The sequence below is a fragment of the Drosophila willistoni genome, unplaced genomic scaffold, assembly GCF_018902025.1.
Source record: "Drosophila willistoni isolate 14030-0811.24 unplaced genomic scaffold, UCI_dwil_1.1 Seg96.1, whole genome shotgun sequence".
NCBI lineage: Eukaryota > Metazoa > Arthropoda > Insecta > Diptera > Drosophilidae > Drosophila > Drosophila willistoni.
The window spans coordinates 31,421-49,339 of record NW_025814785.1 but is presented as its reverse complement, the minus strand read 5'-3'; the positions used below and the strand labels follow the sequence as shown (position 1 = coordinate 49,339).

Genomic DNA, 17,919 nt, shown 5'->3' with positions numbered 1-17,919 from the left:
AAAAGCAAATTAGTAGAAGCACCCATTTTAGCAATTTATGATTCAAGAGACGAAACAGAATTACATTGTGACGCAAGTGCTTTAGGCTTTGGAGCAATATTACTACAAAGGAAAAGTGATACTAAATTTCACCCAGTGTTTTATTTTTCAAAACGAACTAGTGAGGTTGAGTCCAGATATCATAGCTTTGAATTGGAAACATTAGCAATCATATATGCATTAAAACTCTTTAGAGTCTATTTACAAGGAATACAATTTAAAATAGTAAAGGACTGCAATTCACTTACACTAACATTGAACAAGAGAGAACTAAATCCAAGTATTGCAAGGTGGGCATTAGAATTACAAAACTACAATTATATTCTAGAACATAGGGCTGGAAAAAGAATGCAGCACTTTGATGCCTCGAGTCGTAACAACAACATCCTTACAATAGAAGCGAATACATATGAAGAAAACTTAATCATATGTCAGGGAAAAGATGAAAAGATTAAAAAGATAAAGGAGATGTTAATGGAACAGGAAAATGAATTTTATGAAATGCGAAATGGTGTCATATATAAGAAAAAAGAGGGTAGGATTATGTTTTTAGTACCAGAATCGATGGAAGAAAATGTAATATTTAAGTATCATTATGAAATGGGGCATGTAGGAGTAGTTGACTTAATAGGTAAAAATTATTGGTTTCCTAGCATGACAAAGAAAATTGATAAGCATGTAAAAAATTGTCTCAAATGTATAGCGTTTTCAAATAAATCAGGAAAAACAGTGTCTTCTTCACTCCATACCCAAAGGAGATAACCCGTTTGAATATTTACGTATAGATCACTTTGGACCGATACATAGAAAAGATAGCAAAATGAAACATATATTAGTCGTAATAGATGCATGCACTAAATTTGTGCGGTTATTTGCTACAAAGACAACGAAATCAAGTGAAGCAATCAAAGCACTGAAAGAATACTTGAAAGTATATAGTAGACGCAAGAATATAATATCAGATAGAGGCAGTTGCTTTACCTCAAAAGAGTTCGATGATTTTATTAAGGAATGTAATGTTAATCATATAAAAGTAGCGAGAGCATCCCCACAGGCTAATGGACAAGTTGAGAGAGTCAATAGAGACCTACGACCCATGATTGCGAAGTTATTTGACAGTGAAAATAATAAGCAATGGCATAAAGTATTAGATATGGTAGAGTTTACAATGAATAACACAAGAAATAGATGCACCAATGAATATCCAAGTGTAATGCTATTTGGTATAAAACAAAGAGGTAGCATGATAGACAATTTAAAGGAAAGTGTAATAGAAGAGAATCAAGTTAAAGAAAATCGAAGCTTAACAGAAATAAGGGAAAACGCAGTCATTAAGCAACAAAAAGCACAACAGTATAATAAGCAATATGTAGACTCCAAACGACAGAAACCAACGCTCTTCAAGGTGGGAGATAACAGGTAACAGATCACAACAAGGTGTATCGAGTAAATTTATCCCAAAATTTAAAGGTCCAGTTTCAAAAGTTCTTGAAAATGATCGATATTTTATAGATGTGGAGAATTTTCAGCAAACTCAAATTCCGTATTCGGGTATATGGGCAATACAGAATATGAAACCTTGGCTTACAGAAAGAAATAATGAAAACGTAGAGTTAAATGAAAACGTAAAGTTAAATGAAAACATACAATTAAATGAAAATGTAGAATCAAATGAAAACGTACAATTAAATGAAAAGGTAGAGTTAAATGAAAATGATAAGTTAAACAAACAAGTAGAACTAAGTGAAATCACAAGAGTAAATGAAAAGGAAAAGAATAAGAATAATTATGTTCCAAGTAATATTATAACCAGAAGTAAAGCAGCGAGTATCAGGGGATACTCAGGGTCAGGACGGCCGAATTGTAGTAATATTTAAGCTAAGTCTATACTTAGCTTATACCTATGTATGATGATTAACTCCAATAACACGCATTGTGCAATACATAGATCTTAAGATAAAGATAAGCTCTCTCTCACAAAGAGGGAGTTAATCTTGAACCACGAGATAAATGAAATAAAGATTCATTCTGTGAGTGACAATTGAAGTGATCGGACGTTTTTAACTAACCATCCTAAAGTATCACTGCTGTGGCATGACTGGATCTGTTAATTATCCTGACAGTGGAATGACTATACCTTCTAGTTGCTATTACAATCAAAATTCTACCATTGTCACCGATCTTTATACCGTGTGCTGTAATCAACAGATTATTAAATAATAATCTATAAGAGTTTAGATATCTAATGATAATAGTTTAACTTCTCAAACTAATCAAATTTTTGATAATTTACCCGAATATTCCGAAAGTATGTCAGATTTTATAAATACAAATGTATTGTTATGTCAGTATTTTTAAAATTTTATTTTTATATAAGAACACTAGCAAACCCGGCGAACTTCGTAACGCCTAACAGTCAAAGAATTTCGTGTTACCTTTTAGCTTGAAACTTGCCATTTAAAATGGTGGCCTCAATCACGTTCTTCATTAATTTTTTAATAACCAATCGTGTACCATTGCACAGCCGTGGGTTCAAGTTACGGAGCAAAATCACCGGAGATCCTACTTTCAATTGTAAGTGGTGCGGTGGCATGCCTGGCAAATCCAAGGAATTCAAAAATTCTACTTGGTAATTTACAGCTTCGATAGTATTGCAAACTGTATCAACAGATTTGTATGACACAGAGTCTGTTGGCAACAATTGTTGTATCTTGAAATTTAATCCATGAACGTCCACATTTTTCGCTGCTAAAATGGCTCTTTCTGCCAGCCACTCAAGATTTATATATTGTGTGTGTACATCGGGATATATACAGTCGATGAGAACATCTTGCGAGTGGACGATTGTGCAAAAACCGGTTGGTAATTTTATTGATCCAGTATTTTCATGTACGGCAACTTTCCCATTGCCAATATCTAATAGCTGTTTCGAAAAAGTTTCGGCGGATGGATCCTGAAGCGTTTGAACGCGCATGTTCACATGCCCTGTCATGACGATGTATTGCACTTTGTCCAGGTAATAACGATGTAATTTCCTGCCATTTTGGATTACATGTAAAAGCAATAAAAAAGCAAGGTCGTCCATATTATCCATATTATATCCATAGCATCCTGTAAGTATTCTTGCATGTGACGTGGACTACCTATGTACGATGATGGTAGGATGACAGAGTTACCGATTTCGGCAGTATCAGCGTTGCTGGCAATAGCATCTCGCAAGTGAATGTATTCTTCCGCACGCAGCTTCTGTTGGTTAAATCGCAAGTATCGTAGTCGTTCACTCTCTATCTTGACGTACATATCGACCATAAATTGTTGGCAAAACTCACGACATCGTAGAATGATATTATCCTGACCACGTCTAATCATCAACCGAAACGAATAGAAATCCTTTGAGCTAATATTCTTGTTTGTTTCGGTTCCTATAATAGTATAGTATAGTATAGTATAGTATAGTATATCCATGTATTAATTGAAGAGTTTTCATATTCTTAATGAATAAATTACCTGTTACCGGATCTCGTTGCTTAAGGTTTATGCAATATCCGTCTTGTCCCTTCCAAAAATGAGTGGATATTGGAGAGCATCATATTTTCTTCGAATCACGATTTGTCGCGTAGCTGTATGGTCGCCAACCATGATTCCAGCCACGTCGTCAACAACAGGTGCGTTGAATCGACGTATATGCCCTCCAGCTGGTGTTCTATCAGGATTGATGAAAACAGCGTGATTGTCACTTTGTAGCTTATGCATATGTGATTTGAATAATTTCAACAATTCGTTGTGCTCATTTAACAGAGCGTCCAGCTCGTTGACAATGCGCGTTGCAAATGGTGAATTGAGGTGATTATAGTTGCAACGTGTATTCACGCGATTGGCGAGTGCCCGTTCGGAGTCCTCGCCACCCATAAAGAAAATTTGTAAAAATTTATAAGGCTCGTTTGGCATTGGTAGTAATGAGCCGACTTTGTGGTAAATTTGGCCTTTGATTTTGAATGTGGAATTAAATTGTTGACCATTTGCAGCAGTATTTTTAACTATTTCCGTTGCTCCGAACGATGTCATTTGAAAACATGAATTGAATTGCCGAATTGAACGCAAGAACAGCGAAGAATTTGGATCAGTACCAATAACGAGGCCGTGCAATGGTTCCGGCGGTGTTTCAATTTCTGGAAGTTTCACTTTTCCTGATGAGCAACACATCCCAATTGGCTCATTTTTAAATTTAAGGGCTTGACAGTGCGGGCATTCCTTGTCCAATGTACCAATTACCACTTTGGAATGAGCGTAATATTCAACATCAGGCTCATACTGAAATGCTAGTCGAAGAAATGAATGTGATGTAAATGCTCGAAGTACTTGTTGATGTTGGTCAATCCCTCTACGTCTGTTGGCTACGAATCTGCGCGCTTCTCTTCGTTCCAATTGTCTTTGTTGGTTTCGCTCATCTCGTAACTGCGCCATTCTTACACGGACATCTGCATTACTTTGTTGCCTTTCTGCATCTGATCTTATTGCTCTTCTATCTTGCATGCCTCTAGATCTGTTTGTTTGACGACTCAAATTAGCCCCCCTGCGTGTTCGTGGCATTGTTGTAATAAATCAAGTTGGAAAACTGATTGGTGTATAACGTGTATTATTTTCTTGATCAATAATTAGCGCAGCGAGTTCGGTCGCACTCGAATTGTAACAACGACTGAACTCGAGACGCACAATTCTTGTGCGCGCCTTCCACCGAACCACACTCGGCGACAGCGACAGAACGCTTGTCCTGAAATTAAAAGAAAATTTCAACTGTTTGTTCCGAAAAAAAACTGGAAAATTAAATTTTTGTATACGGAAATCCCCAAGCGAAGCCGTGTGAACTCAACAGTATACATCACCTTACTGAAATCTAGAAAGTCTCAACGTTGTATATGGTTTTTCACGGCCTGTTTCGATTGGAAGATTTAAATTATTTTTGTTGAATTTCATCTCTTATCAAGTAGGCCGTGTGTCTAATTTCACTCGTATAAAACACAGGGTAGTTCAGATATCCAGCACAGTTAGTCAGTTTTAATCGTGAGCTCATTATTATTTGGGTATAAAAAATAGATGTTGGCCTATTCTCAGTCCTACACGATCTGCATAAAAAATTTCGTGAGAATCGGTCGAGCCGTTTCGGAGTAGTTTTGTAACAAACACAAACACACTCGAGAATTTTATATATATAGATAAGGTACAATATTTTTAAAAAAGGGTTTCGATGGTTTTGCTTCTCTATAAATAAATATAATTTTCCCTTGTGATACTATCAATAGATAAATATCTTGAGCTAGTAGAAAACATTCAAGATTTAAAAAAATAATGAGATTGAAGCTCATGGACTTGTTTGTGGAAACTTCCACACAAGATTAACAGCCTTTTAATTAAATTTTTCCCTTTACTTTCTGCCAAATACAATGCTATGTTATTCAGAAATATCATCATAAGCAGCAGACTAAAAAATAAAACTAATTGCATTAATTATTAACTGCCTACCTTATCCTAGTTTTCCCTCGAAAATACAGCCCTGGCTATGGCCTTTTTCAACCTGTCGAAAACTTGAACTTGAAACTTGAACTTGAACTTGCATATTGATGCACAAAGCGGAGCGTTCTGTCATTCTATAAAACAAAAACTCGGCAGGACACATGTCCACTCGATTTCAGTGCGAATGTCAATGAAAATAAAAGAAAATCCATTTTCATATTAAAGCCAAGAAGAATTGTTTTTGAATGGTCTAGAAAATGGAATATGTGCCTCGTTGTTCTTTTCATTTTGAATTGTTTCAATGTTTATTGAAGTAAAAATTTAATTAGCTGGAATTCCATTTGTTGCACACAGTGACTAAGAAAATGACAGAAACAGAGAGAGAGAGAGAGAGAGAGAGTGAGAGAGAGCAACAAAAATAGAGAAATAACAATGAAACAGGACATGCACTCTACTAAGGCCAAAAGCTGGACCGTGTCCAAGCTGCTGTTGCTGCTGTTCCGGCTTTGTCCTCTGCACTTTATGGCCAAGTTGGAGTACATCATGAAGTTTTGTTCATTACTACAATTGCGCCATACTATCCAAGTCCAGCTGGCATATAAAATTTTTACAGCATTTACAATTAGCCACAGGCGTCTGACATTTCATACAATTCGTGGCCAGATTTTTCTTTAATTAATTTTGTGAATTCTGCAACAAAAGGTGGCAGCAACTCATCAGGTGTTTATGATAGTCGGTCAGGTTATAATAAGCGTTTAACCTTTATAGTTTTTTTTTTGTTTTTTGATAAAAATGACGCATTTCGGCATTGGCATTGACAATTGAACACCCGCGCACTTTGTTACGGGTCTGCACGTAAATCACATAAAACTATTTGCCAACTGTTTAATGGAGAAGGGAGGAAAGGAGAGCAGGAGGGGTTAATATAAGAGAAGCGTGCAACTGGCCGGAACATTGGTTTGTTTTGTTTGTGGTTGCTCCTGCTGCTGCTGCCCTTCGACTTTCATGCAATATGCTTGTTTATGGCCATATACACACACACACACACTTACACACACACACACAGACACACACAGAAAGTTTTTTTAAGTGCGGTCGTGTCTTACTTGTCGCCGCGTTAGTAATCCCATATTAAACGTTCATCACCTGAAATTAAAAGTCGTTTTGGTGGCGCCCGGTGTCACAGTGATTGTGCCTACTCACAGCTGCCCTCTGGTCCGCCATTCCGTCACGGCTGGCTGGGATTCGAACTCCATAGCGTCTTTTGCCGGTCGCTGCTTCATTGTTCCTGGGCCTGCCCGAGGGGAGTAAGGAGCTATTCTTCTTTTCCCGCCCATCCGCAGCTCCAGTGGTATTGGTGAGGTGGACTTTCTCATTTTCACTTTTACCAGTTGTGCTGTGTTTCCTTTGGCACGTGCAGAAACCTGCTACCAGGTTTGCCGTACAAACATAAATTAAACAGATGCGTTAACAGCACCTGTCTGATCACCCATACCCCCAAATCAGCTGACCATAATTTAAGCCTCTGCTGCTAAGGATTTTTTTGCATACTTTCAGGCTGTTTCTGCTATCCATCTTAGCAGACACGCTGATAGTAGCAGAGTTCTAAGCGCGCGGCAGCAAATGTTCTGCTTGGCGTCGGGGGAGAGCTTCAACCGCTGGTGCAATTGCCCAGGGTTCGGCCCCCACCCTTGGAAATCTTCCTTTCCAAATTATTGTTTTTAAAATAGTTTATCTAAAATAAATTAAATTCCCATAGATTATTTGCTATATTTTCCATATAAATTCTGCCAAGCTCTACCTAAATTTGCGCATTTAAAATTTTCCACGCTTCCACCCTATTTAATTGTTCATTTTCTGGCGCTGTCAAAAGGGGGCAATTGTTCGTCGTCGCCGCCGAGTTGGAGCGGCATAACTCCCAGCGTTAAGGCAAGAGGAAATACTTGCCCTACGAGGGAAATTGCCTCCAATAATACGCGGCCGAGGCAATGTTAAATAGGCAGCATCAGGCGGCGCGGTCGTAGCAGGAGAAGCATACGAAGTATGACAGGATGTAACTAGGAGTTTAGCTTTAAATATCTTTATTCGTTTAGTTCAATTGAGTGTTTATATGAATATTCCTTTAGTAACACAGTTCTTATTTTCGGTTAGGTTAGGTAAACAATGGGTGAACTTAGAATTAATTACACTACCGCCTTGTTCAACCGTTTTGCTTAGACTGCCACGCTTGCTCTCATAACTCTCGCAGATCTCTCATAATGGTTCGCTCTCTGAGAAATATGCCAGAGTGGTCACAGAGAGAGAAAGAGAGAGAGCCTGCTACAATTCGGCCGTCCTGACAATATAAGATCTCCTGATCTTACTGTTCATACATATACGCTATACAATTCAGGCTTAAAATTTAACATATACTATTATAAGATAGACTTGTTTTATTTCTTTTATACGTCTCCTATCCATGGTTTTATGTTTTGCCCACTCCATACTCCTTGATATGGGGTTCTGGAAAGTTGAAATCCTTCTACATCTTTTAATAAAAACCTGTCATTCCTTAGAACCTTTTGTATGACGTATGGTCCCTTGTCTGGTTCTGCTAACTATCATAGGTCCCATACTTCTGTTTAGCCTTTCTACTTGCCCGTTGGCTTGCGGGGATCCAGTCGCTATTTTCACATGTTGCACACCCTGACTATCTAAAAACGTCTCGAATTCTGATGAAGTGAAACAACTACCGCTATCGGAAACTATACATCTCGGCCTACTTTTAGGAGTTATCTCCTAAAATATGTTTTTAATGCTTCTATCACCTCTTTGGTACTCGTTGTCTTTGTCGTATATAGTCTGACGAACTTTGTAAACCCGTCCACTACTGCGAATATATGTTTCTTTGCTCTTCCTGCTTCAATCGGACCGTAATGGTCAATATGGACTGAGTCGAATGGTTTGTCCCCTTTTGGGATGCTGTTCAAAAACCCTTCCCCTTTGCCGCATTTGGGAGAGAAAGCTACGAATCGTAAACAGTTTTGTATATGTTTTGTCGCCTTATCCTTAAGATTTGGGAACCAGTAACTCTTCCCTATTGCATCTAACATTTTATTCCTACCTTCGTGACCCAATTCATGGTGGTACTTATATATGACATGATTCTCCATACCTTTTGGAACATAAAAAAGAATTCTTTTATCATTCGTTTTTCTATAAACAACCCCGTTCCTCATCTCATACCATTTGTGCTCTGAATTCTCTAACATTTTCTTAATTTCCTGCAGCTCTAGATCTTTCCCCTGGCAAATAACTAAATTATCCTCAAAACTATTGGGCTCAATTACCATAACATTGGCGCATCTACTTAAAGCATCCACATGCTGCATTTGATTTCCCGATCGATGTACTAGTTCGTAGTCATATTCTTGGAGCTCGAGCGCCCATCTTGCTATTCTGGGGTTTAATTCTACTTTGTTTAAAGTAAGCGTCAAGTCTGTTAAAATTGTGAAACGTTTCCCTTGAACATATATTCTGAATCTACGCAAGGCATATACAATTGCCAGCGTTTCCAATTCGAAACTATGATATTTTGACTCAACTTCGCTCGTTCTTTTGGAAAAATAAAATATCGGATGCCATTTGCTATCCGCTTTCTTCTGTACTATGGCCGCGCTAAAACCCAAAGCGCTTGCATCGCAATGCAGTTCTGTTTCGTCTCTATGATCGTAAATTGCCAAAACAGGTGCCTCAATAAGTTTTTGTTTGAGCATTAAGAAACAGTCTAGTTCCATCTTTCCAAATTTAAACTCTTTATCTTTCTTCATTAAATCATATAAAGGCTTGGCTATTATTGAGAAATCTTTTATAAATCTTTGAAAGTACGAGCATAATCCTAAGAAACTCTTAACCGCATGTATTTTGTCTGGTATTGGGAAATTTTTACTGCATCTAAGCCATTATCATCTGCACTAATTCCATTCTCCGTAATTTTGTAGACCAGGTACTTTATGCTTGACATAAAAAATTCGCACTTATCCATTCGTAACCTCAATTTGTTCTGAACTAATCTTTCAAAAACTTCTTCTATTCGCACTAGCTGTCATGATGTCGTCCATGTAGACGAGGACTTCTCCTTTTCGAATCATATCTTCAAAAATTCGGTTAATAAATCTTTGAAATACATGTGATACAAGTGGTGTAATAAAGGATGTGTATTTGACTGACTCTTCGTTAACAAAGACATGAAAATATCCGTTCTTCAAATCTAATTTTGAAAAGACCCGTTTGTTTACTTGTCTGTCCAATAAGTCGTCAATTAGTTCGTCTATGCATAAACGTATATCCCCAGTTTTTTTCTTTACTAACACAATTGGTGACGTGTATTCAGAATCGCTTGGCCTAATAATTCCTTCTTTCAGGTATTCATCCAGCAATAGTTGTAGCTTTTCCTTCTCTGTATATGCTAATCGCCTAGGTGCACAACTAAACGGTTTAGAATTCTGTAAGCTTAGCTTCATTGAGCACTTGATATCTGGTGTTTCTCGTCTATGGGCATCAATATACTTGTTTCTAACTAATTGCTGAAATTGGCGACGTGTTTTATACTCGATATCCTTAGTAATCACATATTCTGGTTCTAAATCGTCTTCGTTAATGTGGCAAATCTTTAGCATGCTCTTGTCAAAATACTCTACCAAGTACAATTTCTCTTCATTGTTTCCTAGTTGTTCTCTGGTTTCTATGAAAGTCTCGTTTGTTAGTGTATCTTGTGGTTTGTGATCAATTTTTGTGTTTTTGTCTGCACTAAATACTTCCTTTCTTGTAATTTTTGTTTCATTATCCTTAAACATTTTCTCATTCACATCTTTTGCATTAACTACTTGTTCATTAAGAATAACATTTTCATTTACATTATCAAACTCTTCATTCACTTGTTCATATTCATTAATAAATTTGTCGTTAACATATTTGTGTACATTAACATATTCACATACATTAAGCATTTCATCAGTTTTGTCTACCTTTACATTAATGTTCTTGACTTTCATTTCGGATATTTCACTAACAATTTCGTCTGCTTTTCCATTACAATTTTCAATAACTGTTTTTCTATTATCGTTAGATATACCCTCGCAAAAAGGGTATATTAATTTTGGTGAAAAGTGTGCAACGCATAGAAGGAAGCATTTCCGAGCATATAAAGTATATATATTCTTGATCAGCACGACGAGACGAGTTCAAATAGCCATGTCCGTCCGTCCGTCCGTCCGTCCGTCCGTCCGTCCGTCTGGATCAACGCAAACTCCTCCTCGACCGTTGGAGCTACAGAGTTGAAATTTTGCATGTAGGCTTGTATATACTGCAGGCGTTGTATATCTCGGTATATCTCAGCCGGATCGGATCACTATATCATATAGCTCCCATACAAATGGCAAAGTCACGAACAGTGACTTTTCTTAATAACTTCGTTATTTTCTGAGCTATTGTCGTGAAATTTAATATTGGTGAGTTAATTACACATATAAACGACTATGCCAAATTTGATCAAGATCGGGTGACTATATCATGTAGCTCCCATAGGAACGATCTTTCGAAAACAGTGACTTTTGTCAATAACATCGTTACTTTTGACGCGATTGCTTTCAAATTAAACATTTGTTAGTTTAATATATCTGTTAATGACTGTGCCAAATTTGATAAGGATCAGGTATATATATCATATAGCTCCCATAGGAACGATCGGTGGAAAACAGTGATTTTGATCAATATCTTCGTTATTTCCTATGTAGGCCGTTCTTTCGGAAACATTAGCCTTTTTAGCTTAAACGTTATTCCACTTTGATGGCTATAGGTAAGGAAAGAGTTACCAAAAAAATTGCAAGGGTATACAAACTTTGACGCGGTCGAAGTTAGCCCCGGCTCTCTGGTTTTTGTTTTGTGTTGCTGACAAGTCGCTTGTGATGATCTTACTTAAACATTTACGTTCTTCTACTATGGCAGTCTTTAAACAATCTAAATCTAATTTTATATCGCTTGCTTCAAAAAAGTACCTTCCAAGAATAGCTTCGCAGTTCATAGACTCGTTGGAGACAATAACTAAGTGAAAGTAAATTTTATTTGAATTTTTCATAATGTAACATAATGTTTTTCCAAAAATAATTAGTTGGCTTTCATTAATGCCGTGATAGGGTGTATCGACTGAAGATATTTCCGCTTCAACGGGTAGGAACTTATTCTTAATAGAGATTGGACTCCCCGAGTCTACGAGGCACGCTACAATAATGGAATGATAAGGAATGTCTATAAAATTTATCTTAAATCTTCTTACATAATTGTTGTTGTGCTGGGTTGTATGGAGGCGGCTTTTGCTTGGATAGTCGTCATCATTTGGGCCGCTGCTCCTGGCTGATTCGGTCTTCTTAGCTGTTCCGCCAGGTTCTGGGAAGTTGTCTTTAGTCGAATAGCGCATCTTGGCCGGGCATTTAGCTGCCCAGTGTTCCATTGAACCGCAAACGTAACATGAGCCACGGGCTCGAATCGTCTTGTTGCAATCCTTCCACAAATGTCCTTTAATGTTACCGTTGCGGCAACATAACTCATGACGTCTGATGCCGGTGTTTATGTCCTTTGTAGTTTGCTCAGCGACAACAAGGTGCACCCCAGCAAATGCCTTTAACATTTGTCTAGGACTAGTGAAGCATTAGATGCTCGCTTGTGTGCGCAGAACTTTGTCCGGGATGCCTTCGATGACCTCGAACTGACGGCGCATCTCAGATTTAGACGTCTTTTCACATAAAGAGCATTCGCAAGTGGTTGTCGCTCAGATTATAGACTTCGCCGATATTCGTCAATTGAGCTGTCCATCTCTTAGGGCACGAGGTACCATCGAAGTCAAACAAAATTTCTTTGGCCAGCTAGAGAGCCATCCCTGGAGCTTCGATCACGGAGCTGCCAGCGTTCAAGTCATTGGTGGCGCCACTATCGTTATCGAAGTTATCGGAAGAGTTGCCATACTTATGGGCATTGGTGGTAGCGTTGCCACTGTTGCCCGAATTTTTTGAAGATCCGTTAGGATCTTGTTCATGGCCTTGAACCAACAACTGTAGCTGCTCAAACAGCCGTCGAACCAACGAGAATTCGCATGAATTTACCGTTTCTTGTTGCAAGGCGTCATCATCATTGGCGTCGCTCTGGCGTCGTGATATTTGTCTGGGTAACTGCTCTGGGTGAAGCAATTCTATGTCATTTAGATCGTGGCTTGAATAATCCTGTTAGTCGTCCATAGGTGGTGCGCTGCCACGTGTCTCGATTGGAGTTTGGTTTAAGCGGAGCACTAGTTCGGCTTTAGGACCACTTGATGGCATTTTTAGTGCCACCAACCATTGTTTTAATCGATCTACTAAATAATCAGCTATATTTATTTCGTCACTCATTATGTATGTGGATAAGGACCACTTCTGAAGTTATGACAGGATGTAACTAGGAGTTTAGCTTTAAGTATCTTTATTCGTTTAGTTCAATTGAGTGTTTATATGAATATTCCTTTAGTAACACAGTTCTTATTTTTGGTTATGTTAGGTAAACAATGGGTGAACTTAGAATTAATTACACTACCGCCTTGTTCAACCGTTTTGCTTAGACTGCCACGCTTGCTCTCTCTCATAACTCTCGCAGATCTCATAATCGTTTGCTCTCTAAGAAATATGCCAGAGTGATCACAGAGAGAGAAAGAGAGAGAGCCTGCTACAAAGCAGTTGAGATCTACTTGCAACGAATTAGAAGAAATGGGCCATATTCTGGCCTCAATTGCTACACACTACAGCAGAGAGAAGGATGCTAGTGGTAAAATTAACCGCAGCATCACAAACGAGTTCGGAGAGAAGGTAGCAAGGCTGCAAGAGCTGCACGCAGCGGTGGCGGCTCTGTTGGAAGGCCAAGGGCCGATCCCGGCATTGCCAGTCGTATGTGCTACGTGTAGCAAATCTCCACCCAAACGAGTGAGCAGGCAGCAACAGACGGAGCTCGCGAACTCGCCATCAAAGCGGGACAAGCGTTGCCAAACGTCTCCAGTTGAGCGCTTACCGATGGTAAACCGTCAGATTTCAACAACAAGCCAAGCAGCAGTTGCAACAGTCTGGTGGAGAAGCCCCTAGGAGCTTCCACACTGTCGAGGCAGGCAAGGCCAGCGACTGGCAACTAGTGGGAGCCAAGAGGCTCAAGACCAAGCAACCAAAACGCTATAAAAAGCGTCCGGAAGCCATCTTGATAGAGCCTAGCAACGGTCAGCGACGGCCAACTGCAGCATGCCAAGGGAAACGTCCGCAAAGTGCACTGTACTGCCAAAAACATGCTACTATTGGAACTAGGAGGTGACTGCCCTAATCCCCAATCTCTAAGGGACGAGTTCCTACAGGTCCTTGGCGACAAGGCCGGTGTTAAGGTTTAATCGTCCATGAAATCGGCGATAATTCGGGATTTGGACGATCTGGTGGAGCCTCACCACATCCTGGAGGCCATCGAAAAACAAGCTGAAATCGAGGCTGGGTCGTGCTCCGCGCACTGACTCGCGCGGCCATATGCTTCTAGAGTGCTTTGCATCGCTAGACATCGAGTTGCTCAACGTGGGAACTGAACATACATTTAGGAGGGCCGGAGTTGGGTCAATTGTCGACTTGACTTTCGTGAGCACATCGATCGCCAGAACAGCCAACTGGAGAATAATCAACAAATATACCGCAAGCGACCATGAAGCTTTAGTATATGATGTGGGTGGCCCCGGTCAAGCCCCGCATAATCAGCCCACTTTCTGCAGTGTGCTAAGTCGAGTGAGCACAGCCAGGACAAGTAGCGCCGAAGAGACAGTCGACTTTATTATGTCAACGGTTGAACAGGCGTGCGAGGCAAGCATGTCAACCAGGAAGCAGTACAAACACCGCCATGCTCCAGTGTGCTGGTGTAATGACCAAATCGCCGAATCACGTCGCGCATGTCACCGCGCCCGGAGGCTGTACCAGCGGGCTAGAGGGTCAGCGGACTTCTTCTGCTTGCAGCTCGACTACAAGGAACGGAGAAAGGAGCTGAAAAATCAGATCAGATCATTTTTGTCGCTATGCGATACTGCTGAACAGGACCCATGGGGTAAAGCATACCAGATTATTGTGAAGCGCCCGCATGCGAACAGAACACCGCCCCCAACAGACACAATTCTGGTGCGGAATATAGTCGATGCCCTATTTCCCAACATCATGGAGATAGCCAGTAATCTAACGAGCCTTTCCTGATGTCCGACGAGTGTTCAACCTCAGAGTTAGCTCAAGCCATAAGCAGACTTAAGATGAACAAAGCCCCAGGACCTGACAGTATTCCGAACAAAGCGATTAAGCTGGCCGCCGAACTTCACCCAGTCACTTTCTGTAAAAAGGTACAGGTACTGTACCTGTTTACGCGAGGGCATTTTTCCTAAAAGATGGAAAATCCAGGATCTTGGCTACTTACGAAGCCAGGAAAACCACCCGGAGAGGCGTCTTCGTATAGGCCAATCTGTCTCCTAGACACAGCCGGCAAAGTTCTCGAGTACATCATCAGCGTTTCGGAGTCCCTCAATACCTGCTCATTGTGTACGCAGCTGGCGCTCACCAGGGATTCCCTTCTCGGTCCACTCTTATGGAATGTGATGTACGACGGCGTTCTACGACTCGAGTTTGACCCCGATATCCACATAATCGGATTCGCGGATGACGGAGCACTTGTGGTGGTGGCTAAGAAAGTCGAAGTAGCACAAGACCAATGCAACAGAGCTATCAGTAAAGTTGGCAACTGGCTTTCGACAGCAGCCCTTGCGTGGAGGTGGAAGGTGGAGCTTGCTAAAATAAGAGTTGGTGACTCAGTGATTACTTCAAAAAGTGCTATCAAGTACCTAGGAGTAATGTTAGACACAAGGCTAAGCTTTAAGGAACACCTAGACTACGCTAACGAGAAGGCAGCTGTATCGGCTCGTGCCCTGTCGCGCATTCTACTCAACACGAGGGGGCCGAAACAAGGGAGGAGGATGCTGCTAACAATCGTCGTCAAATCTGCGTCTCTGTATGCAGCACCTGTCTGGGCCAAAGGTATGACTGTTAAGAGCTACAGACGAGGCTTAGAGGCAACTCACTATTTCGGACGAAGCTGCCCTCGTTATTGCGGGACTGATGCCTATAGCCGAGCAAGTATCAATGGCAGAAGGCATTTTTAGTCGCCGAGAAGAGACCTCAAACGCACCAGCACGTCAAGCGGAGCGCAGTTCGCAATGGCATCGATGCTTCGCTAGGTGGCAGAGTCGCTGGGATGCCTCCACCAAGGGCAGGTGGACCTGGAAACTGATCCCGAACATTGAGGCATGGATCAAGAGGCGTCATGGTCAAGTAAACTTTTACTTGACGCAAATACTGAGCGGACACGGTTGCTTCAGAAGTTACCTAAAACGCTTCGGGCACGACACCACAGACGAGTGCAGCTATTGTGGGAGTGGCATCTCCGAAACCGCTGAACACGTTTTTTTCTACTGCGAGATACGACGCTGAAAGAAGATCTCTAAACACCATGCTAGGTGAGACTGCCACACCCTACAACCTGGTGAGAAAGATGCTAGATGACGCGGAAATTTGGACGGCAGTAAACGACTTTGGAGCAAAGGTCATGAGAGAGCAACGGAGGCAAGAACGGATTAGGTCAGGACAATAGTAGGTGCACGGCTCTTCGACGCAATGCACAGTAGCAGTTCCGAAGAAGTCAGCACCCTGCTTTTTATCCATACCGAATCAAATTTTGTTCTTATATGTTATGTTTTATGTTGGTTAGGCGTTAAAATTGAATAAAAAAAAAAAAAAAAAACACACACACACACATATGACCCACACACACACATATGACCCACACATACCCCACACACATTGTAACTAATATTGAACATGCCTTTATTGAATTTTACGTGCTCTCATAAAGTTCGAGCGTGCTCATCAATTGTTAGTTTTGTTCTGTTTGTTTGTTTGTTCATCGTCATGATGTTTTATGATTATTTTTATTTCACAGATGAATTCGCTCTTTCCGCCATTCCCAATGCCACTCAACGCCTCCCCTTCACTTATGTCCGCTTCCTGCTGTTATGGCTGCTCCTTGTTTTAATTGCTCCAGTTTTTTTCTCTCGCTCTCTCTCTTTCATTCGTTCTGTTATCTCTGTCTCTTAAAGCCGTAAAATGTTTTTTTATTGACTGCTACAACAAGGCCAAGAACACCAACAACAAATAACAATTTGACATGTTCGTTTATAATAATAACTCTGACATCAGTTTCCATTGTAATAATAATAACGAATAAATTTTCTCAATAAACGAAATGCAATGCATTATTATTTTTTCCTTTTTTTCCTTTATGCCTGGTCAAAACAGAAAACCAAACAAAAGTTCATTAGACCAATTCATTTGGTCTGTAACAACAAAATATCCGCATTGTTGCTGTTTTTTATTTACCCAACTGATAATTATATCATTGATTTCTTATCGCCTTGTTACGCTCATAAAGATTCTCATAAATTAGTTATCTGTATCTATACTAATATGTTGGTATTTGTATTTACTATGACATTTAATTGCCAGCTGATAAGGCCAGACCATTGTGAACCAAAGACCCAAACACAAGACCAAAAAAAAAAAACAAAACGCACATAGACAAATGACATTCGATTTTGCGTCACAAGGGGTTTTCCTTATTGCACTACAATTTATAGGGTGGAATGGGTATATCGCTTTATGGCCCAGCTTAAAAATTACTTATGATAAGATGACGAAAGTGTGAAACTATGCAACAGCAGCAATCACATACAGACTTTCATTTGATAGATAAGCCAATTAATTTTATCAATCTCTAAAAGACCTAAGAGTAATAAAACCATTAATACAGACCACTTTTTGAATCATTAATGTTAAAGGTAAAAAAGTTTCATATGTTAAAAACAATCCTATTTATTAAACAAGGGTTAAGCATAATTTTTTGTGATTTTCAGAAACTACGAATCACTGAGGCAGTATATTATAAAAATGTGCAATTATTTCGAGAATTTTTCTTCAAGCTCGTATTATTTAAAATTGTATTAGTTTGATTTCCACAAATTAAACAGATTAAAGACGCACAACAAAAAAACAAAACAGCAAATTACCATTAACAATGACAATCGATATTAAAACAAAAAAAATTCTTAAGATAAATTTTTAGATTGGAACTTTTGTAATTTTCTGGATTGATAAAACAAGAATCGATTCATCATCATACAAAAATGTTGACGTGGAAAGCTTTGTTCCCCAGTTCACGGAAAGCAATTGGTTATTATACCATACACCCATAGGGTGA

General features: G+C 39.7%; 1 protein-coding gene across 1 annotated transcript; it reads right to left on the bottom strand.

Annotated features, from left to right (window-relative positions):
* Positions 1-2,423: 2,423 nt before the first annotated feature.
* Positions 2,424-4,927, bottom strand: LOC124462102. The gene is made up of 2 exons (XM_047013482.1): positions 3,547-4,927; positions 2,424-3,461 (listed from the first exon to the last, which is right to left on the bottom strand). Exon 1 carries the CDS (start codon positions 4,627-4,629, stop codon positions 3,574-3,576), a length of 1,056 nt encoding a protein of 351 aa, XP_046869438.1. The 5' UTR covers positions 4,630-4,927; the 3' UTR covers positions 2,424-3,461; positions 3,547-3,573.
* Between the last annotated feature and the right edge of the window lie 12,992 nt (positions 4,928-17,919).